The sequence below is a fragment of the Solanum dulcamara genome, chromosome 9 (genome assembly GCF_947179165.1).
Source record: "Solanum dulcamara chromosome 9, daSolDulc1.2, whole genome shotgun sequence".
Lineage (NCBI taxonomy): Eukaryota > Viridiplantae > Streptophyta > Magnoliopsida > Solanales > Solanaceae > Solanum > Solanum dulcamara.
In genome coordinates, this window is record NC_077245.1 from 61,906,587 (window position 1) to 61,930,030 (window position 23,444).

The 23,444-nt window shown below is 36.6% G+C and overlaps 1 protein-coding gene across 1 annotated transcript; it reads left to right on the forward strand.

Moving 5' to 3' along the window:
- The first annotated feature begins 9,483 nt into the window (after positions 1 to 9,483).
- Positions 9,484 to 22,169, forward strand: LOC129902223 (DEAD-box ATP-dependent RNA helicase 50). Its single transcript, XM_055977327.1, has 8 exons — positions 9,484 to 9,883; positions 10,964 to 11,499; positions 12,099 to 12,293; positions 13,403 to 13,590; positions 17,519 to 17,732; positions 21,044 to 21,175; positions 21,272 to 21,447; positions 21,585 to 22,169. Exons 1-8 carry the CDS (start codon positions 9,556 to 9,558, stop codon positions 21,811 to 21,813), a joined length of 1,998 nt encoding a protein of 665 aa, XP_055833302.1. The 5' UTR covers positions 9,484 to 9,555; the 3' UTR covers positions 21,814 to 22,169.
- Positions 22,170 to 23,444: the final 1,275 nt, after the last annotated feature.

The window sequence follows — 23,444 nt, forward strand, 5'->3', positions numbered from 1 at the left end:
TAAAGGAATGTCTTATTTTATATTTTGTTTTTTTTTGAGTTGAATTACTTCAGTATTTATGTCTTTGAGTATTCTTGAGTATGTTTCCTTTCAACCATTTTACATATCGTACACTTCATATACTGACATCATTCGACTTGCATTATTTTATAATTAGATACAAATAATAGAAATCATCAACAAACACATCATTGAGGATCTATCTTCTCCAGCTTTCCTCTTTGCATTCAAAGAAGCTCTTTTTTTATTAATTTCCTTTTATTTTATTAGATCTTTTGAGGTAGTCATGGGCTTGGGTCGGCACCTTCTTAGTAGTTAGTTAGAGGCTTCATAGGTTGAGTGGAGTGAAGTGTAGTATGAGTCTTTCAAAGTCTATTTTAAATACGATATTCATTATTGAGTTATGACGTTGAGTTAAATTTTAATTCTAGTACTAAAATTATTATTTAAAGATTAATGAGAATATTTTATAAATGCCTACTTGAGCTACTTTTTTCATGAGTTGAGTCTTCTGCTGAGTGAGTTAGCCAGGCCAAAGGTTCATTTCGGACCAGCAATGGTTCTGAGTACCAGCCACATCCAGAGTGTAGGATCAGGAAGTGACAAACTTTGTATCAAGAATAAAGTTTAAGAGTCATAGGATGTCTATGAAGCCTAGTCTAGTAAAGTCCTTCTTATTGATGTAAAGTACGCCACTTCTATAATGGGGAGGCTACAGGAACTTTAGGAATTGTTTCACTTCCTTCATACTCCAGTTCGTGTTATAGAGTGTAACTCTATGACATCTTTTTCTAATTCGTGCATTTTGCGATTTTTAGATCATTCTCATAAATTTTGTGCCCAAACATAATGGCTTATATTATTGTGAAATGGCACTTCTTCCATTTTAATAAAGCTTATCATCGCATAATGCCTTAATAATAGCGCTAGATGTACCAGAAAATCATCAAAAGAATCACTTACCACAAAGAAATCATTCATGAAAATCTCAATAGAATCCTTCACTATGTCAGAGAATATAGACATCATGGATTGTTGGGATGTAGCAGGCGCATTGCATAAACTGAATGTCATCTTTTTAAAAGCAAATTTCCCATAAGGATAGGTGAAGATGGTCTTCTCCTGATCTTCATGAGCTATGAAAATTTAGTTGTACCCTAAATAACCGTCCAAGATATAGTAGAACTCATGCCCATCTAATCTATCAAGCATCTGGTCTATGAAAGTATAGGAAAATGATTGTGCTTAGGTCAGTGATTAAGCTTGCGGTAGTCTATGCAGACTCGCTAACCAATAACTGTCCTTGTAGGGGTCAATTCATTCTTATCATTTTGGATGATCGACATACTTCTTATCTTAGGAATGCACTACAACGGAATGACCTATTTGTTATATGCAATAGGATATAAGACATTGATATTAGGCCACTTGATTATCCCTTTCTTCACAGCTCTTACATTGGTAGATTCAATTGTCGTTGGTGCTCTATATTGGGGATTATGTTCTCCTCAAGCTTAATCTTATGAGCATAAATACATGGAGGAATGCCAATAATATCTGAACTAGACCAGCCCAATGCTCTCTTGTTAAGATGCAAAATAGAATGAAGTGCCTCCACCTGATGCTTTAAAAGTTGGGCAAAAATAATTACCGGTAGAGTATCACTCGCTCCTAAGTATTCATACCTCAAGTGAGAAGGAAGAGGTTGATTATAGGACTAGAGGCTCTTTAATAGATGGTTTCGGCAGAGGTGACCCTCTATTCTTCATATTAAAATCTAGCTTCCTAGGAGCGTATTGGCAAGATCCTTGACCATACAAGAAATGTACAGTCTCTTTATAGTTATCACTATTGTCTCCATCAAAGATCATGATCACTGCTGCTAGAGTTTCAATAACAAATCTTTTCTCAACCGTTGCTTTCAGTTCCTCATTAATTGTGTCAATCACCAACATTACACTCATTTCCTTGGTTGCTTCATTGATCTATAAACATTAAATACAACTTGTATATCATTCATTCAGGAATGAATCTCTCCTCTCCCTACATCTACCAACTCTTTTCCAGTCATCAAGAAAGGTCATCCCAAAATTATAAGGAACTCAAAATCTACCTCACTGTAAGACCCCAAAAATTTAAAAAGTCTAAAAATGAGGAACAAAGAATAAAAATGCAGAAAATTAGCACTAGGTGTCGACCATGAAAGGTTATCACGGGTCATGGTATGCACCACGCCTAGTGTTGAGCAATCGTGATGGTGATTCAGAGGCTCAAACTTGTATAAAAAGGACCACGATGAGGGACCACAGACCATGGTGAGCATCACGGGCTGTGACGCCCTTCGTGGTGACCCCTCCCCAAAGCCCTCAGAAAAAATTCAAAGGTAAAGACCACGGATGACCACCACGGGCCGTGGATCTCTTCACAGACCGTAATGTGTTTCCATGGTGGTCACTTTGCAGGACTCCTACAAGACCTACACCACGGCCATGGTTCTCAAACCGTGATGTTCTCCATAGACCATAAAGGTCTCCATGGAGAAAGTTCAGAGACCTACCTTGCAGACCTCCAAAACATCTCCCCAAGTCAATCACCATGAGGTACCACCACAGGCCGTGGTGAGTACCACATACTATGAAGGATCCCCGTGAAGCCACTCCAATCAAATTTTTAAAAGGGACATTTTAGTTTTTTCCTACGTTTTAACTCAAAGTGAGGTCATTTTGAAGGAAAATCCATCCATCTAAAAGACCCTAAGTCTTTCTACACTCATTCACTCTCACTCACATTCTAAGAACTCAAAGCCTAACCTCCTAAGTGCTCTTAAAGTCTCCTTCATCTTCAAGAAAGGTTCTAGGGTTTCATTACAAGAAGATCAAACCTCCATTTCTTTTTAAGTTTTGCATTAAGAATTTCATTCCCTAAGGTATGTGAGTGTCATCTATGGGTTCTTCCACCCATGAAGCCCAAATATTTTCCCAACTTATTATTTATATTTTCAATAATGAAATCTTATTTGTTTTTATATGTTGGTTCCAAATGCATAGATTATGGTTTATTTGAAGCTTTTTTACCTACATTGATATATATTGACTCTCAATTTCATGAAATGGAGGATTTTTTAAGTTCCTCATATGAAGGCATGAAAGTAGTTTTAAAATGTATATGGTAGGTTATTTTAATATGTTTTAATTGATGCATTTTCATCACTCTCATGCATGCTTGCATTGTTTTAATATATTTGAAGGTTGAATGAAATGAACCCACCTAATTTTATTATGTTGAAATAAAGTTGAATTAAAAGCTTTGACTCCAAATGAAAGTTTTATGAAAGCAAATGTTTATGTTTAAAAAGAGTCTTATGAAATGAAAGAATGATTGAATGATGATGAAAGGGCTTCTTAGCCAAAGAACGGATTCTATGTGAAAGGACAATTCTCACATATTTTAATCAAATGAAAGGTTTTACTGAGCTATTCTACCGAATGATTATTTGATGTCTAAAGTTATACGAATGCTTATGTTATTATGATATCTAAATATTATTCCGTGGGATTGAACTAGCAACTAATGTAGCATGTAGATGGGTACTCGACCAAAGGGGCCCTTAAGTAAAGTTTATGTTGTATTAATTATGCACCAACATAGGAGCCCCTGTAGGCTATTTAGGCTAGTGGATCTATAAATGATTAAAGTTGACGTAGTTCTATCCGGTAAGTATTCTTCCCGTGCCAACGTAGGGGGGTTATGTTGGATTTCATGTAATAGCTCGAATGGTCTTAAATATTGGTTACGATCATTTCCCACAAAATAAATATTTTAATGATATAAATAATGATTTCTCATGCATGCATTTACTAATGTACTTTGCTTATAAATGTCTTAACGTTTCCATTACACTGCATGCTCATATACTTAGTACATTCAAAGTACTAACACATACTCCTTGCCTACATGATATCACCATATAGGGATCGATGTTGCTCCACATTCTCCTCCCCATGGCTAGTTTGATCGTTGAAGGCTACTACTACTTTGGTGAGTTCCCATATTTCGGGAACAATACCCCTTTTTACCTTTCTAGTTCATGATTTGTATAGACGTTTAAATTTATTTGAGTACTTGTTCTATTAGTTATGAGGGTGAGCTAGAGACATGTCTTAGCTTTCGCCAAGTCTTTTAGTAGAGGTATGCTTGGACATAAATGTATGAGGCTTAAGTCGACTTTTGATTTCTATTCTATGTTGAATCCCTTAGTGCCATTATCCCCACCATTTCCGCTTGTTATATTGAATGTCATTAACTATGAGAAGCTATGTAAAGGCTAAGAGGCTTGAGTGAGGTACCTCCGGGTGCATCATTCACCGTGTCACGTGTAGGCCTTAGGCTTGGTTCATGACACTCATAGTTAAGGATCACAAAGTTGGGTAAAAAGATATATTTTGCGACTTTCACCAACACGTCATATAAAATCCTCATTGGCTTCTTGACTGTTCTATCTGCCACCAACAACTCATCATAGTAGTTCTTAGTGCTCCAAGTCCCAACTACTCATAAATAGCTAGCAGTATCATATCAATGCTTGTTCCTAAGTCATATAATGCCATGGTGAATTTCAGGGCAAGGGATGGTGAATGCTCTTCAATAAGCATTTTTATGAACCAGTGAGTTAGACACTATAGCATTGCAAGATACATCATTTCTAACCTCTTCTCCCATTTTTATGTAATGACTCTCCAGGTCATTTTTGCCTTGATGCCTTATTTTTATCGATTAGAACATTCCTCTAGTGACCCAAACTTATTTATGACTTGCTGGCATTGACTGTTCGATTGCCTGATTGTTCATTTGGGTTTTAGACTCATTTCCCTGTTTTGGAGTTTTTTAAAATTGAAAAGTTGTCTTCAGTCATAACGTTAGGTAAATGTCCTCAAAACAAAATTCTAACGGTTCCATCAGTTTCAGAATGACCAAATTAAGCTAGTAACATGGTTGGTATGAGTATCGAGGCAATCATTGTGAGTTTGGGATCATTTGACATTTTAGCACAGTTAGTTTTGAAATGTCAAGATTAGTCTAGAACAACCTTTTATTCACTTCCCAAGGCTTTTGGTCTAATCCTATGGCCCTATGTGAAATTTGGCTTGAAATGACACTTGGGTGTGAGACCCACTCTTTGTCGAAATGAACTTGTATGGAAATTTTGAATGAGTCATTGACTCCAAAATGTCAAATTTGGCAAGGTAGCATATTTCATTTGTGCTCACAGTATTCTGAACGAATCTTAAGCACCTCGTCGAAGATTTAGAAATTAACCAAAATTTTATTGCAATATTGTGTTGGTGCAGGGCCTATTTGGCCTTCATATTCATGGACCTCAGGCTGTGATCATGGAAGTCAGTGACCTAACTCTCCACTTTCGCAAGGCTTGGGCTACGTTCGCAGTGTGTTGCTTATTTGCTCTCTACGTTCGCGAGAAACCCTCCGCATTCGCACAGGTCAGCCGATTCTTCACCATGTTCGTGAGATAGGGGCCGCATTCATAGAGGCTTAGCTCCTCCTTCTCTATGTTCTGTGGGCTACTATAGTCGTGTTCGCAAAGAAGGAATCCCTAGTCTTTTAATTAACACCAAAGACAAGAATTAACACATATTTCATATTTCCAACTTTCATTTTTCTCTCGTTTTAAGTCCAATTTAGGTGATTTCAAGTTCTATGAGTTCGTAATTGTCATGGGTTCTTGGGTTAGTGATTGGGAAGTGTTGAAAAGGCTTTTTTAGAGGAATTTTCTTGCTTTTAGTTGTTGTCCCTTATTATTTAATAGTGGAATTTGAAGAACTTATTACATGTTTGGTTTGGAGCTGTTCTGAGCCCCGAATTGTGTTTAATTTTAGAACACAAGTTCGGGGTGGTGTTTAGGACCTTTTTACTAAGTCAATTCTAGAGTTACCAGAAGGGTCTCATATTCCCATTTTTGACTCTAAAATTGGCCTATTTCTGATTTTAGTAATTTAATGTCAAAATGACCTTATTAATATTGTGTACTTATATTTGATAGCATGACAACATTTGGAGGCTGTTTAGAGGGTAAAACTATAATTTAGTAATTTTGGAGTGCGCCTGATCGGCCTATAGGTAGGCTGCGACTTCCCCTCTTTAGATTTAGCTTGAAATATGATTGCTGGTTGATTAGTTGGAATTCAGGTTGGGTAGTGATTGCATCATTCTTAGGCGTGTAGAAATCATGTTTTAGACCTATTTTGGGATTTTTATCGATACTTTTGAGCATGCTACTAGCCTTGTTGATCATCCATGCCTTATGGTGTATTTGTATGCTTGTTTTATTGTTTATTTGGAGTATTATTGTCCATATCCTAGGTTCTAATAGAGCTTGCCTTAGAAATGCATGATTCAGGCCAAATAGGCCTTAATCTTGCCCCGACGTCATTTCGGCCAACTTAGATCCTTGTAGACTAGTGTAGCCAACTTAAGTCTGAAGGTTTGAGTCTTATCTAGGTGGTGCGCTTGTTTTGATGACTTTCTATCCTAACCTCCCTCACTTTGCGGTTTTACGAGTTTTTGGAAAAATAAGTGAGACATTGGAAAACATGCTATAGAAGTATAGCTCTATTAAAGACTCCAAGTGGTTTGAGATTTCAATATTGTGATGGAACTATATTAGTTGACGATCCAAAATATTGGGATGAATTTATAAAGGTAATTAATATATAGGTTAAAATTATTATATTTTTGTTATTTCATATGGTATTTTCCTTAATAAGTTACATTCATAATTCATAGTTGATGTGCTTTACACTAGTGATCAGGAAAATATCTATCATCACATATGCAGTAGCCTCCAGGCTCTCTGTAGATCCTTTCATAATTGATTAATATGACATTGCTCAATTTTTTTAATTTTCTAGATCGAATCACAAGTCAAGAATATGAATACTAAGAAATGGCCAATGTTTGAGGATTGGGAGGAAATCTTTGGCAAGGATAGAGAAACATGAGAGTTCGTAGAAGGACCATTAGATGCTACTGAGGAAATTCAAAAGAGTCAAGCTCCACAACTTTCTAATGACATAAGTTTAGGATTTTCTATTGATCTTGTTGATATTGGTGATGAAGAAGAAGATGATGCTTACCATAACCCTAAATTTGGCATTGGAGAAGCTGAAAATTCCACTGGACATGATGGATTTGTTACAACTGAAGATTCCACTGAACCTAGTTCATTTACTAGAGCTGGAAATGTCACTAGACCTAATATATTTATTGAAGGAGAAAATGTTACTGAAGCTACTATCGGAGCGTCTGAAAATGAATATGCTGAATCCCAAAAAACTCCTAAACAAGGTCAGTATGCTAAAAGGTCATCATCTAATGTTAATGAAAAAGAGAAAAGCAAGAAAAGGAAAAAAATAGCGGAGGATGATAATGAGACATTTCTCAAGAGTGTGATGAAAGTTATGAAAAACATTACTGAAAGCCAAGACAAAAGAATTGGTGCCTTAATTGAAAAAATTGGGGATTGTGACCGATCCAATGTTCGTGGTCAAATTTATTCTATTCTTGAATCCTCTATATTTGAGTTGTACATCTTAGAACAGCGTATCAAAGCTACAATGGTTCTCTGTAAAAATGACAAAAATATGGAATTGCTTTTTACGTATGAGTGAACATGAGCGTCAGATAATGATGTGGATGGGTGTCCATGATAAACTTTGAAGTATGGCAAACTTTTGGATATAAAGGCGACACTAGTTTGACAGTTTTTGCTTGAAACCACTTAGAAGTTTGATAATAGTGTCACTTTTTGACCCCTTTGGTTATTAATGTGCGCATGGGGATGCTACATATTTTAGTCTAACTAAGTTTTATCAAAATATTTTAACTCCAGTGTAAATATTAAGTGCATATGTAATTATATAGCTGCTGTGACAGCTCTTCAAATTCTCTTCGTAGCCGTTTAATTTTGGGATTCTAAGATGCAATTATAGAGCTGCTATGACAGTTCTTTGATTTCTCTTGTATTTCTCTCCATTTGGTCTTTGTTTTTCATTATCAATTGCTCTATAATTTGATGAGTTGTGTGTGATTAAAGAAATGACGAACTTCTCTTCTATTTGTTCACAATTTAATGAAAGAAGAAGATTATACTTCTTGACTTATTATGTTCCCAGTTAACTACTGATGAAGATGTTTTCTGTTTGTTGTAACTAATTATATTGCCGTCTTTCTTCAATGGGACTAATTAGTGCATCTCATCCATATACCTATGAGCTGTCGAGATGAGGGAGAAGGTCGACAACTGAGTAGGTCACGGCGGAGGCCATGGTTAATAGTTAAATGGAAAGCTATGAAGGCCATTGTCAAACTACAATTTATCAAGTTTTGCATATGAATCTCAGGGTGCATTTGGCTAGCTAGTTATCCAGTTATTACAGACAACTCGTTCTTTTAGAACTTTAAACAATGTTTTTTTTCCTTAAGTTTTGGTCACATAGGTTCAAACAATTCAATAGCTATGAATAACGTAACCAATAGTTGCTAAAGGGAGGAATCGACAGATGTTAGAGAGGAAGTTCAGCTAATGAACATCAGCACTTCCGTTACAAGTTTATATAAATATATGAGTTAATGGTAAAAAACACACCTAAATTTTGATTCTTGAAAACAAATTTATATACATGAAATTGACCATAATGCAGAATATTGGTTCTTGAAAACAAATTCATACATGAAATTGACCAAAGTGACACCATTGATACATATCAGAAAGTACTGTGGGCTTAATTCTATCTAAGAAATTCGGCTAGTAACTTGACCATTTCCCTGTGGGATCATTAAAAACAATCGTCATTGGGTATCTTATATTGAGGGATTTGATTATTTTTTTTGGACCTAATTTCAACACATTTTATTAATGATGATAACGCACTCAAAATGTTTACTATTCTGACGATAAGTTTGATAAAAAACTCTTTGCCAATTCTTCATAAAAATATTCTGAACCAATAGTAACAACTAATATTTAATTTTATTTTGAAAAAAAAGAAGAGCTAATTACATTTTAGCAAAGAACTCTATTGTGATGTCTTAGCAAAGAACCTTGTGAAAAAAAGTGTACAAAGAAAAAGAGTGTGAAGGGTATTTTTGTAACCAACCATTTTTTAATAAAAGATATACAAGACTTGTTATTTCTAATACATCAAACCAAATATTGTATTAGAAATAATGTAACCAAAGCTAATATAAGCATTACTAATACAAATATTATTAGTAGACCATATTTAGCATTATTTTCATACACTCTGTCAAAGAACTTAGTTTTCCTTTTTGTAAATAGAGTGGTTTCATTAATAACATTTTAATCCCTCAAGAAAAATAAAAATGTTTCTTTCTTTCATCTACCTTTGGGTGCAATTTTCTTTTTGTAGGTTTATTATTTTTAATACTTAAAAATTTTAAGTTCCAATTATCCACAACAAACATTTTACCTATACATTGCGTTTGCTTGTCAATTGCTCCTTCCCAAATTCAACAACAATGCTTGCTGCACCAAGACCACCAGCCCTGACAGTGGGACGTTTCAAATTCCAAAAGCCATCTGGTAATGTTAATGTTGTACAGAGAAACGTTGGAAGTAGTAATTGCAAAAGGGTTGTGGTTGCAACCAAAGCTGCATACACTCGTATGCCTATGGACACTCCTGGGGCTTACCAGCTCATAGATGAAGACACTGGAGAAAAATTTATTGTTTGGGGAGGTACTGAAGATGACACTTCTAACTCTCCTATCCCTTCCAGCGAAGTTCTGTCTTGGAAACCTCTCCCTTCTCCTAACAACAACAACAACGACAGTACTATCAATCAAGGTAACAAAAACTATTTAGGCTTGTTTTCAATATCTTACTTTATTACTAATGCAGATTTTTTATACATTATTAACTGTTAATTGAAGCACAACCTTGGATTTTAGGATCTGTTAACTTTTGAATTGTACTATCCGAAATGAATTCTTCAACGTAGAAAAAGAAGAAAGGGAAAGATTATTAAAATGAAGTTAAAAAATAAAACCAATAGAGAATTATTTGGGTATATGATGCTAATTGGATCTCAGTATTGATTTTTTCTTGTGAAATGTTTTGTATACTAACCAAGTTGAGCTATTCGAGAAAATAGAACTGGGTTCTTTTATTTGCTTCAGTCTGTTTTCTACTAATCGAGAAGCAGATGCTTACACGTATTTAGCTTATACTTTACTGTTCACTTTTACTTGTCATATTTGAACTTGACACACCCCTAAAGAAAACAATGATTGACATGGTTATTTTACCATACTATCCCTATTAATTGATGTTTAGTATAAGGTCTTGAGAAATGATTTGGGGTGTAAGTAATTAATGCTAAGGGCAAAACATGAAAAAAATAATCTTCTTTTCTTGATATGTTGAAAGTGACAAGGCCTAGGGAAAATCTATTCTTGGAATAGTGGACAAGTAAAAGTAAACAGAGGGAGTGGTTTCCAAAATGAGCTACACAGTATAGAGGAAAGTAATGTGTGGTGCTGTTTACAGAGTAAATGCAACAATCTTCTTCTTGTTTATTTGTTTACTCCAATTACCTATCCTCCTATAGAGCCAAGGACTGAGTTCACTGTTCTTAAGATTGTAACTTATTGTCATGTTTAAATTATCAATTGAAAAGAAAACATGTGTAATTTAATTTATTAGGTACTTGCCAAGCCAATTTGTCAGATAGGTTACATTCACCAACTGATTATAACATGAGTATTGAAGTATTAAAACTGCCATAACGTTCTGTGTGTGTATTACTTTCTGTTATTTAGTCAAAAGATAATCAGATATATAGTATCCCTCTAATAAATCTGCAAATGTGCTTGGCAATTTTTTCCAATGGTTTTCCTTGAGAAGTTCTATGTCATGGTTCTGCAGCTTCTAATAGGGGATCGACAGGGAACTTTGGCAGACTGAAATTCGGAAGAATGAGAGATCTAGTTAGAAAAAGCTACACAAAAAACAAAGAACGTGATGTTATTGATCACGATGAACACAATGTTAGAAATGCCTCTTCTCAATCATCAGTAAGTTCATATAGTGAACCTGATCAGTTGAAAGAGAAACAAACGCTCAGTGCTCGAGCTCTTGCCAAAATTCAACAGCTAGAATCCAGAAAAAAATCCCAAAAAATAATCAGAATGGAAGATGAAGGCTGTGGCAGTGATTTTGATCCAGAATCTGCACGAGTAGTTGATCCTGGATCGAAAGCTTCTGCTTCTTCCTTGCGTGGATGGGGTGGTGGGCGATCAATTCATCACAGACCTATGGGGGAAGAAATTTCCAGAGGAAGGCAAAACTTGGATGATCGGAACAATTTCTTCAGTAGAAAATCCTTTCAGGATATGGGATGCAGTGACTATATGATAGAAGCCTTAAGGAATCAGCATTTTGTGCGCCCTTCACATATTCAGGTAGATAATTTACTTTAGTTCCAGCTATATTGCTCGGACTCTTCAAAAATGCTGATGGGTGCGTATCGGATCCTCCAAAGTAGTGCATTTTGGAGGGTCCAACAACAATTTTGAAGAGTCCGAACAACTTCGATTTCCAGCATTGAATGGTCAATGTTCCAGGCTACCCCATTGCTTATGCTTCAGTTCTGATGCATAATAGAGGTTAGCATGCCTACAATCTCGTGTATATGATAGTTTGAACTGCATGAAGGTTTTATAGATGAAAAAATGCAACAAGAAAGTGCTACAGAGGTTTACAGGTTACTGCCTCATCAATATATCTTTGGTATCTTTACCTCTGCTTCAATGAACTAGTACGTGGCCATTGAATAGACTGCTTTTAAAATATTTCATCTGCATGTTTTCAAGCTATGCTTTATTTCATATAATGATTCCTGTGAAGCTTCATTTCTGTCAAAATACGGGCCAGCAATTTCAGCTTTAATTATTTTTTCGTGTCACAATCTGTCATCTGCTTTTAGATGGCTCCCCCATGTTTTATTTTGAGAAATCTCTATTTATGCTTCTTACAAGGAGTAATTATAGACTACCTGCAGTCTATGACATTTGGACCCATCATGGCTGGAAAGAGCTGCATAATATCTGATCAAAGTGGATCTGGAAAGACTTTGGCTTATCTACTACCGCTTATTCAACGTCTTAGGCAAGAAGAACTTCAAGGACTTAGCAAACCGTCATCTCAAAGTCCCCGTGTTGTAATATTGGCCCCAACAGCTGAATTGGCTTCTCAGGTCTGTCAAATTTCCTCTTTCACTAATGGAACATTTGCCACTTAATCCCCCAACCCTCTGCTAACCACACCGAGAAAAAGAAGCATATTCAATTACCTGCAGATACCTATACGGGTTTGATATTTTCCAACTTCACCTAAATCATCAAAGATGTGTGAGAACTGCTATAGAATATATTTTGTACTGATTTCCTAGCCAAGGTCCCCATGCTATATTTTCTTTTAAATTTTCATGGTGTATTCAATATAAAACATTTGCTGCTTTTCCACCATATGTACAGGGAAAGTACAATTTGCCATTACGGTTATGTAATAACCCATTGGCAAACTATTTTTTGTTAGCACCTGTTACTCGTAATGTATGAAAACCATAGGGTAAAGAACTTAAACAGGTGCTATTCCTTCCTTAGTTTCAAATAGACCATTCTCATGATTCAGCCTTGATACTTTTAGCTTTTCTAGTCGAAACACCAGTCATTTGTTCACCTTTTTCTTTCTTCGCATTCTTTTAATAATTAAACTAGAGTATCTAGTGATTGTAAGTCCAATGTTTTGTGGATAAAGCACGTGAGATTATCAAAAATTGCAAAGGGTTATAATATTCATCATGCTTTATCACTCCCAATTACTTTCTCCCGCCTGTTCAAATTGCTTGATATATATATATATATATAGTATATACTCATAATTTTACATTTTGAACTAGAATTGATGATTTTGACATCAGAGTCCCTCTTTTCCCAAAATGTGTAGCTTGGAATTTCGGAGGATGTTTTGTCTCAACCAGCTAGTACACCGTTTGGCTTAGCGCTTGCTGATTTTTGCCTGATGAAAGGATCTTCTGTTTGTAGTTTGACATTTTTTGGTTTCTTTAAATCTCCCTTCCAAGTTCCAATGGTGAATTGCTTGTTTCACATGCTTGTTCTTTCACTTTCCCTCCTTAGTTAAATCTGATTTTTCTAATTCAAAGCCTCCTCATACAATCTATTGCATCGACTATGCTGAAATTTGAATTGTGTTTTTTAATACGTAAGAACTTTCATTGCTCAGCTGTATTTTACTTGTCAAAATGACAAAACAAACTTACTCCTGCTCCTGCGACTTTTGCAGGTTTTAAATACTTGCCGTTCATTTTCAAAATCTGGTGTTCCATTCCGTTCTATGGTTGTTACCGGTGGTTTTCGCCAGAGAACTCAACTGGAGAACCTAAGACAGGAGTTAGATGTTCTTATTGCAACTCCTGGTCGGTTTATGTTTCTTATCAAAGAGGGTTACTTGCAGTTAACTAACCTCAAGTGGTATTAACATTTTCCTTGAATAGTCAAAACTGTTTAACTAGCCTCAGTAGTATTGCATTTTCTTGAGTAGTTAAAGCCGTTTTTCACTTTCTTGCATTTTATGGTCTTTACTGCAATTGTTCAATTCTCACTTTTACTTGGGGGGCTGGAGGAAGTGATTTTGACGTTGTGGATATATTTACTGTCTTGTTTTTACTCCCTCCATTTCAATTTGTTTGTCTGGTTTTGACTTGGCACGGAGTTTAATAAAGTAAGGAAAACTTTTGAATCTTGTGGTCTTAAGTTAAAGATATGTAAATAATGTACCAAAATGCCCTTTAATCTTGTGGTGTTAAACATGCCATGTGGAAAATTAGAATTAAAGATTTACCAATAAAGGAAAGAAGCATTCTTTTTGAAACGGACTAAAAAGGAAAGTAAGAAAAACAAATTGAAACAGAGGGAGTATAATGCAAGGTCTAATGAGCCTTGGCTTAAAAGTAGTAATCTTAAATAAAATAAATCTGTACAATCACCATTCACCAACGGCTATCATATTTGAGTGTTGTTGCTTTCATAATACTCGTCTTTTATCCTTCAGTTAATCCGATAACTATTGTGGAAGTTTCATATTGCAATGGAGATCTTGACGTCGAGGAAGGTGTTTTTGCACATGCCTACCTGCCAGAGGGGTGATCTTGACAGCCAAAAATCTGAGGGAAAGAAAGGTTGTGTGCATAGTTAGTGATACTTAGCAAGGTGGCGGGTGAGGATATAGATCATCTTTTACTACATTGCAGCCTGACCACGAAACTATGGTGGGATATGTTTAGCTGGTTAGGTATATCTTGAGTGATGCCTAGATTTGTGAAGGACCTGTTGTTTTTTCGGAAAGCTGGATGAAGCAGGAAGAAGAGCAGGGCATGGAATGTTCAATGTTCCTTTGGTGTTGATGTGGATCATCTGGAGAGATAGAAAAAGGAGGTCTTTCGAAGGGGTAGAAATAAGTTTTGGGTTGAGGAGTAGCTTCAGATCCCTCATTTATTTTTGGTGCACCCTTGTAGTTCTGGGATGTATAGAGGATTGAGTGTCTTTTGTAGAGAACCATGTCGTTTTGTAGGTTCTTTACTTTTTGGTGTACTTGTATACTTCCAAATACTTGCTGATACTTTGGATGGAAGAATAGGAGCTCTTTCTACTAACTACCTGGGCATGGCATTGGGAGCAAAGAGCAAATCAAGAGGGGTATCAAATGCGATACTAGAAAAGTGTGAAAAGAGGGCTGACCAACTGGAAGAGTCAATGCATTTCCTGGGGAGGAAGATTGACCTTGATCAGCAGTGTGCTTGATGCATTTCCTACATATATGATGTCTATTTTCCCTGCTCCTGATAATGTAATACAGAGATAGATACTTCAAGGAGGAATTTCTTCTGCAAGGGAATGAAGATGAAAATAAGAAAAAATTTCATAGATGGGAAATTCTGACAAATAGCAAGATAGATGGGGGAATGGGAGTCAGGAACATGAAGATTCACAATAGAAGCCCAATGATGAAATGGTTATGGAGGTACAATACAGAAGATAACCAGCTTTGGAAGAAAGTTATTAAAGCTAGGTATGGAGGAGGGCAATTAGATAACACAGGTGGTGACAACTCCATACGTTTGCAATATCAGGAAATCCATCAGAAACCTATAGCCAATCTTCCAATCAAGGGTCGACTGGGAATGAGATGAAAATATCCTTTTGAAATGACAAATGGATAGGGCAGGACACACTAAAGCATCTATTTCCAGAGATATGCACTTTATGTGAGCAACAACAAGCAACAGTGGATGAAGTATGGACAGGACAAGGATGGAATCTCAATCTTAAAAGATATCTGAATGACTGGGAAATGGACAGGATTGCTGATTTCTATAACAACCTAGTCCAGTTCAATGGTTTGACAGAAGAGTAAGACAGTTTGGTTTGGTAGTGTGACAGTAAAGGAAAATTCACTGTCAATTCTGCCTACAGAGGTCTTAATTCCTCCAACAATCAGGTGGGTTGTTGTCCATGGAAGATGATCTGGAAGGTGAAGATACCTTACAAGGTAGCTTGTTTCGCATGGCTGTTGGCCTAAGAAAAAGTTCCGACTCATGAAAATCTGAACAAAAGAAGAATTAATTGTGCTCCAGATGCTACCTTTTAATGAACAGTCAGAGACAATTAGCCATCTTTTTTTACCAAATGGACAAATCAGTTACGGAAGATTTCCATTACTCTGAGGAAAATCAAGTGGGTCATGCCAGGTAAAATAAAGGGTGTTTTGAACTTCTGGAATAGAGATGGAAATGCAGCTTACAGAGAAGAGAGATGGAAGATTGTCCTTGCATGCATTTAGTGGTCTGTTTGGTCAGAAAGGAATCAGAGATGTTTTGAGGACAAGCAATGTAATATTCAAAAGTTCATGATGTATTGCTTAACTCTCTAATATTTTTCTGTAAACAGGAATTGATAGTACAAACTGAAAATATTTTTGATGATTTAGACAGTTTGTAAGTATCTTGGTAGATAAGGCTCCAATTTGTAACTGACCTTCTTTTGAGGGGGGCTCTACATTTTTTGTGTAGTACACCTGTTGATATTAACATAACTGTTACCTTTATCAAAAAATAAGCACCCAAGGGTGTGGCCTAGTGGTCAATTAAGTGGGTTGAGAACCATGAGGTCTCAGGTTCAAATCCCAACAGAGTCTAAAAACACTAGGTGATTTCTTCCCATCTGTCCTAGCCTTGGTGGATAGAGTTACTTGATACCTGATGGTACTGGCCTTGGTGGATAGAGTTAGTTGATACCTATTGGTAGTGGGAGGCAGCAGGTACCTCGTGGAATCAGTCGAGGTGCACACAAGTGGGTCATGCCTGGTAAAATAAAGGGTGTTTTGAACTTCTGGAATAGAGATGGAAATGCAGCTTACAGAGAAGAGAGATGGAAGATTGTCCTTGCATGCATTTAGTGGTCTGTTTGGTCAGAAAGGAATCAGAGATGTTTTGAGGACAAGCAATGTAATATTCAAAAGTTCATGATGTATTGCTTAACTCTCTAATATTTTTCTGTAAACAGGAATTGATAGTACAAACTGAAAATATTTTTGATGATTTAGACAGTTTGTAAGTATCTTGGTAGATAAGGCTCCAATTTGTAACTGACCTTCTTTTGAGGGGGGCTCTACATTTTTTGTGTAGTACACCTGTTGATATTAACATAACTGTTACCTTTATCAAAAAATAAGCACCCAAGGGTGTGGCCTAGTGGTCAATTAAGTGGGTTGAGAACCATGAGGTCTCAGGTTCAGGTTCAAATCCCAACAGAGTCTAAAAACACTAGGTGATTTCTTCCCATCTGTCCTAGCCTTGGTGGATAGAGTTACTTGATACCTGATGGTACTGGCCTTGGTGGATAGAGTTAGTTGATACCTATTGGTAGTGGGAGGCAGCAGGTACCTCGTGGAATCAGTCGAGGTGCACACAAGCTAGCCCGAACACCACGGTCATAAAAAAAAAAGGGATGTGAAAAGTTCCTTTATCTAGAAAAGTAATGGCAAAAGAAAGATTAATGAAGTTAAAGAAGTTGCCACTTTATGCCCTTTAATTTACCAACTTTACTTGTACCCCCCAAAAATTGCGCGGCTCCTCTTTCTTAATCTTCATGTGTTTTTTGAATAATAGTGTGTAACTTTGTCTATCAAACCTTAGATGGAAATCACTTAGTGTTTTTCCTTTAATAGGGTTTGCATCCTGGTCTCTCGTGGTTCAATCTAGCTTCATTAACCACTAAGCAACAAACTTAGGTGCTTTTACATGTCCTTTTTCTAAATTGATATACTTCTTTACCAGAAATTGAAAATATGATATATCAGTTACTTATACAGTTTTAACACTTCATGTTTATCTTTGTTCAGTGCTGTGCTGGATGAGGTTGACATCCTCTTTAATGATGCGGATTTTGAGACTGCATTTCAGTGCTTGATTAATTCATCACCTATCATCACACAATATCTATTTGTGACTGCGACTTTGCCCATGGATATATACAACAAGTTGGTAGAAAGTTTTCCTGATTGCGAACTAGTGACAGGTCCTGGTATGCACCGTACAAGCCCTGGCTTGGAAGAGGTATTTCTTATTTTACTCCTATAAGTACAAATTTACTGAACGGCAAATTAGTTTCTGGTTGGAGCATTATTCTTTTGTCAAAGCTGCGCCCTGATATTTTGTATAAGCTTGCTGATAAGAGCATCTGTAAAAAGGTTATGGTTTCCAGATATAAATTTAAATCCTCTGGATTCCTAGGAAAAAGTTGAATTGAGTGTTCTTGTTTCAGCTGTAGGATATGTCTAATTGTAATTCTGCTTTGATTGCCTTGGTCAAAGTAAATTATTTTTAATACGCGTACTTCCAGGGTTTCCTCTTGCCTTAGTGAAGTGAGATCTTGATTTCCATATAAATGATTAACCTCATATGCTAGCAGAGAGCACTAGCCCTGTTATTCCTGTCTATGAAAAAGAGAGAAGTAAAAGTCTTTTGGTGTGATCAATTATTTTATCAACATTTCATCATCGCAATAACAGTTTATGATAAACCAATTATTCTCCATTTCTATCATTGGGATGAAAGAACTCTCCATTTCTACTTTTTTTGTTTGTCCTGTCTGATAGGAAGAAATTTTGACCCAAAGAGCCCTTCTTTAATTTATTACCGTAGGGACTGGGTCACTGGGAGTGGGGGCGTTTCATACAACATTACAACTGAGACAAAGTGGTTTATGATCCCATCAGTGAACAAAGGGAAGTAACTACTTGGAAATGAAAGTTTAGGTGGTTTATATTTCCAGCACCCTATGCCAATTCCAATAAAAAGAAGGAAAAAGAGATGAAATTAAACATGAGTGATGTTGGATGATTTTTTGGTTGTTATGTAGTTCTCACAATTATCTTCGTTGTGGATGAAAAAGAATGCTTTGACTTGACTTTCATTATCCAAGTTATTGAGGGGAAACGATGCATTTCTTGAAATAATTTATCGTAAACCAACACTGACAATCTACAAAATTCCCAATAGATATCTAGTACCAACACTTCTCTTCCCTACCTGGATTTGCATAGGAGTTGAGTGTGCAGCCCATGATGGTCGAGCATTAGAAATTTTAAGTTTTAATACCTTTTGCTTTAGATATGTTAAATTTATCATCACTCCTCCCATATACTTTATTATGTGTTTCGGCAATTAAACTATATGATTTTGTTTGTTCACACTATGTTAACAATTTTGTTGCAACCTACATTCTATGGAGGTGGTTGTTTCTTAGTCCATATCCTAGTATTATTGAATTTTCACAATTTTGTCCCATGCTAGGAGAAGAAGAAAATTAATATGGAAATGTACAAGTGAAAATGGATAAACTGTTTGGATAGAAATTTTGTATGTTATAATTACAAAATTTCAAATGGAAACAACAAAACTACCGAAATTAGAGAACATCTCACGGCAGTGTAAGTAATGAACTCCTGCCCAAAAATTAGTAGCTTTTCTTGAAGAGTAGTCTAACATATGCCACAAAGCACTATTTACCATTTGACAATCAGAATATTACAAGTCAATTTTAGCTATTTCAACTGTACTTTTCCCATGCTTAATGATGTATTATGTGATACCGTGAATGTACAGGACTCCTTCTAGAAGTCTTTGTTTGAGGCAAAGTTCTTTAGTATGATGATTACTTATATTCTCTTCTCTCCTTGCTCTGTAGCTAGACAAGATATATAAATATGTTTCCTTCCATCCTGTCAGGGGCACTCTATAGGCTTTGCGATCCATTCAGTGTCTCTCGCTCTTTCTTTTTTTTGAAATTGGTAAATTTGTATTCATCAGCATTCAGGGCTATGCTGGCCACCTCCAAAAATTTACAACAGAGTCATGGATACAAGGATCCTATAAAAACCACTAATCGGATTTCTTCTTCTATATTCTGTTCTTTACACCAAAAACCTAACATAGTAATAACTTCCCAATTAATCTTCTGTACAGAAAATTCTTTCCCTTGAAAGGTCCTCTGATTTCTCTCCTTCCATAAAATCCACCATATGCAGGCTGGAACTGTTCTCCACCACCACTTTTGACTCTTACTGCCTCCTCTCTTCATCCAGCAGCTAAGGAGGTCTGCTGTGTGCTCTGGCATGCTCCAGTTCAGATTAGCTATGCTGAAGAAGAATTCCCACACTTGTGCAGTTACTTTGCAGTGAAGAAAGAGGTGCTTGTTTGTCTCAAATTCCTCTTTGCAAAGTGTACATCTACAGGCTATATTAATTTTCCTTTTCTGCATAGCCTTATGTGTCAAGCAGGCTCTCTTAGCCACTAACCAAGTAAAGCACTTCACCTTTGGTGGAGCCACACTCTTCCAAATGGTATTCCAAGGACCTGCTGTTCTACCTGAAGTTTCTGCTAATCCCCATTTGTAAACTTTATTTGCAGAGAACAAGCCATCCTTGTGGTGCCCCCAAATCAATTTGTCTTCTTCCATGTTGGAACCAGGGAATCCAACAATCATATTCAGCAAATCTGTTACCCAGGGTATTTCCCAATCATTAAGCATCCTCCTAAAGACCAAGTTCCATCCATGTGGTGACCACATTTCCTGTATGCTGCACTCAGGGTTTACACATGGAGAAAAGAGTCCTGGAAATAGAGACTGTAAGGGGCCATGATCACTCCAATCCTCTTTCCAGAAAGAGATTTTATCCCCCCTTCCAACTTTGACCTTTGTGTTAGCCTTGAGTGTCAACCAGAGATTTCTAATGGACCTCCAAACTCCAACTCCATAGGTGGTAATCACTTCATTTGTACACCTCTGCTCATCCTGTCCATATTTATGGGATATCACTCCCTTCCACAAGGCCTGGTCCTCTTGATTGTACCTCCAGAGCCACTTCATGATCAAACTTTCATTTTGTAATTTTAGGTTTCTCACTCCTAGACCACCATATCTTTTGCTTTGTTGGACAGTAGCCCACTTCACCAGATTGAAGCTCTTCTCAATTTTGTTCCCTTGCCATAAGAAATCCCTTCTTAGCTTGTCTAGAGTCTTAACCACTTTCCCAGGAATAGGAAAAAGAGACATTACATATGTTGGTAAGCTGTCCAATACTGAATTGATTAATGTAACTCTCCAACTATATCTCGCTCTTTGGTAGACATCTTTTAGTTGTCAGAATCATCTAACAAACTACTTCAAGTCTTTATTTGTGTCTTCTCCTTCCATCTTAGAGCCTCAACTCTTTCGTCGTTTTACGGAAATAGCCTCACTACCCTTTATTCGAACAGCAAGAGGCTTCTTCCATCGATACTCAAAGAAACATCGATATGGGCATGGAGTCATGTCATGTCTTCATAACTATGGGACTGATGCTGTCTGCTTTTTGCACTACCAGGTCCTTGTAGATTGCAGTGGAGATGAAACAGCTGAAAAAAGTCCGGACACAGCTTTTCTCAACAAAAGGAATGCCCTACTTCAGCTGGTGGAGGGTAGCCCAGTTCCAAAAACAATTGTCTTCTGTAACAAGGTGAATAAAATTTAGTTCCTCCCAAATATGTTTATTGCTCTTGGGTCACACATAGGACAATTCTCATTCCAAATTAGATCCTGCATGCATATGCAGATTGATAGCTGCAGAAAAGTTGAGAATGCATTGAAGCGCTTTGATAGGAAAGGATTCTCCATAAAAATTTTACCGTTCCATGCTGCACTGGACCAAGAAAGCAGACTTGCGAACATGAAGGAGTTTCGTAGCTCAAAGGTGGAGAACATTTCTTTGTTCTTGGTGTGCACTGATAGGTATGTTGTAGCAGAGTCCTTTGTAGATACTTTTTGATAGTCATTTGTCTGTCAGTTAGATGACACACTTCAGCTGTTTTCCTCACTAGAAGAAGGGGCAAGAAATCTGAACTGATGTCTTCTAAACAATGTTGCAGAGCATCCCGAGGTATTGACTTTGAAGGTGTAGACCACGTAGTCCTCTTTGATTATCCTCGAGACCCTAGTGAATATGTACGTCGTGTTGGCAGAACTGCCAGGGGTGCTGGAGGAAAAGGAAAGGCATTCATATTTGCCGTTGGGAAGCAAGTTTCTCTTGCTCGAAGGATAATGGAAAGAAACAGTAAAGGCCATCCACTCCATGATGTGCCATCAATATTGACTTAGCATATTGACCAAAGGAGCATGGAACCTGGAAAACAAGACAGAACTCAAAAAGGCTTTTATTTTGCATAACCTTATCGTCATCTGCTATTATGTGCCTCCCCTTTATTGAACACACCTATTTCCTCTCATACCTGGATCGCAAATGAGGAGAACTGATCGTCCTTTCTGTTGTCAAAGATCAATCTTGTTCTAGCTCTATCCTTTTTTGGGGTTGAAAAAGACTAATTTTTATTAATACTAGAACAATTAATTACATAGCTTGATTCGTCTAGGATATCTTGTACCTGGAAAATTATTTTCAAATGAAGACAGAAAAACTAGGGGGTACATTATATAATATCAAGTTCTCAAAAGCATCCAGGTTGCTTCCATGCTTGGCTAGATCTCTGCCACGTTTAAGGTATGCTTTATTTCTGGGTATCCTGCTTTAGTTATCAGCAACCTGCTGTGTTCAATAATGTTTGAATAAAGGTTGTTAGTGTTAAGTAACATGTTGATGATTTCTTTACAACCCGTTTCAACTTTTATTGGCATTAGTTATCTTTGTCCTTCTTGTAGCAATTTCCAAACCTTTTTTTAGTGCCATGATTTCTGCATAGATGTTTGTTGTGTATGGAATATTCTTGCTGAACCCTATGATCCAGTTTCTGTGTTTGTCTCTGATTACTTCATCGGTTCCTCTTGGACCTGGGTTGCTTCTACATGTTTCTCTATTCTTGGAGTTTACAAGTACATTCATCCATGGTTTCCATTTTCTGTAGTTACTTTGAGTGCATTATCTTTTCCTTTCTATTGTTGGTTACTTAGTAGACAATATTCAATAGCTTTACTACAAACAGTTGCTAAGGTAAGCAGTTTCGACCTCCTTAGAGGCTATTGTTCCCGTAAATCCAAAGATGCCTGATTGCGAATGGAAAGAGGTCCTGCCATGACTACAAGCCATGGACAGACAGATTCAAATTATATTCCTGTTTTACTTATGTGTGACCGTTTCAGGAAGAAAAGGAAGGAGAACTTCAAGGCTATGAGATGTAAACAATAGGAAGTTGCAGCTGTAAATTGCTACAGCAATCTGAAGATGTAGATGAAGATGGGAAAGTTGGAGTTTTCTTTTTAGTTCTATATTTCATTCTCACACTATGTATATATGTGGCTCACTAACCACCACTCATTTTAACTCAAAAGACTTGCCTACTACAAAAATATCTACAATCTACGAGTTTTCAGAGAAATCTTAATTTCCTAACACTCCTTAAGATTTTTTATTGAAACTCCTCAACACCCTTTGAAACTCAAACTTCTTGGTGGAAAGAGCCTTAGTTAGAATATCAGCTTGTTGTTCTTCACTTCTATAATGCACTAACTTAACTTCACCATTCTTTTCAGCATCTCTTAAAGCATGAAATTTGATGTTGATATGCTTTGTTCTTTTATGCTGCATCGGATTTTCGGCCATCGCAATAGCTGATTTAATGTCCACATAGATCACTGTTGGTTCTTTTGGCAATATATCCAATTCAAACAAGATCTTTCTCAACCAAAATGCTTGATTTGTAGCAGATGCAACAACCACATACTCGGCTTCTGATGAAGATTGAGTTACAATATCTTGCTTCTTTGTGCTCCAAGAA

Excerpts from the sequence above, each read along its gene's own strand:
- LOC129902223 (XM_055977327.1), top strand. The coding sequence starts at position 9,556 with ATGCTTGCTGCACCAAGACCACCAGCCCTGACAGTGGGACGTTTCAAA. Across the intron at positions 13,591-17,518 it reads CAGTTAACTAACCTCAAGTG|TGCTGTGCTGGATGAGGTTG; the intron begins GTATTAACATTT and ends ATCTTTGTTCAG. Across the intron at positions 21,176-21,271 it reads CAATTGTCTTCTGTAACAAG|ATTGATAGCTGCAGAAAAGT; the intron begins GTGAATAAAATT and ends ATGCATATGCAG.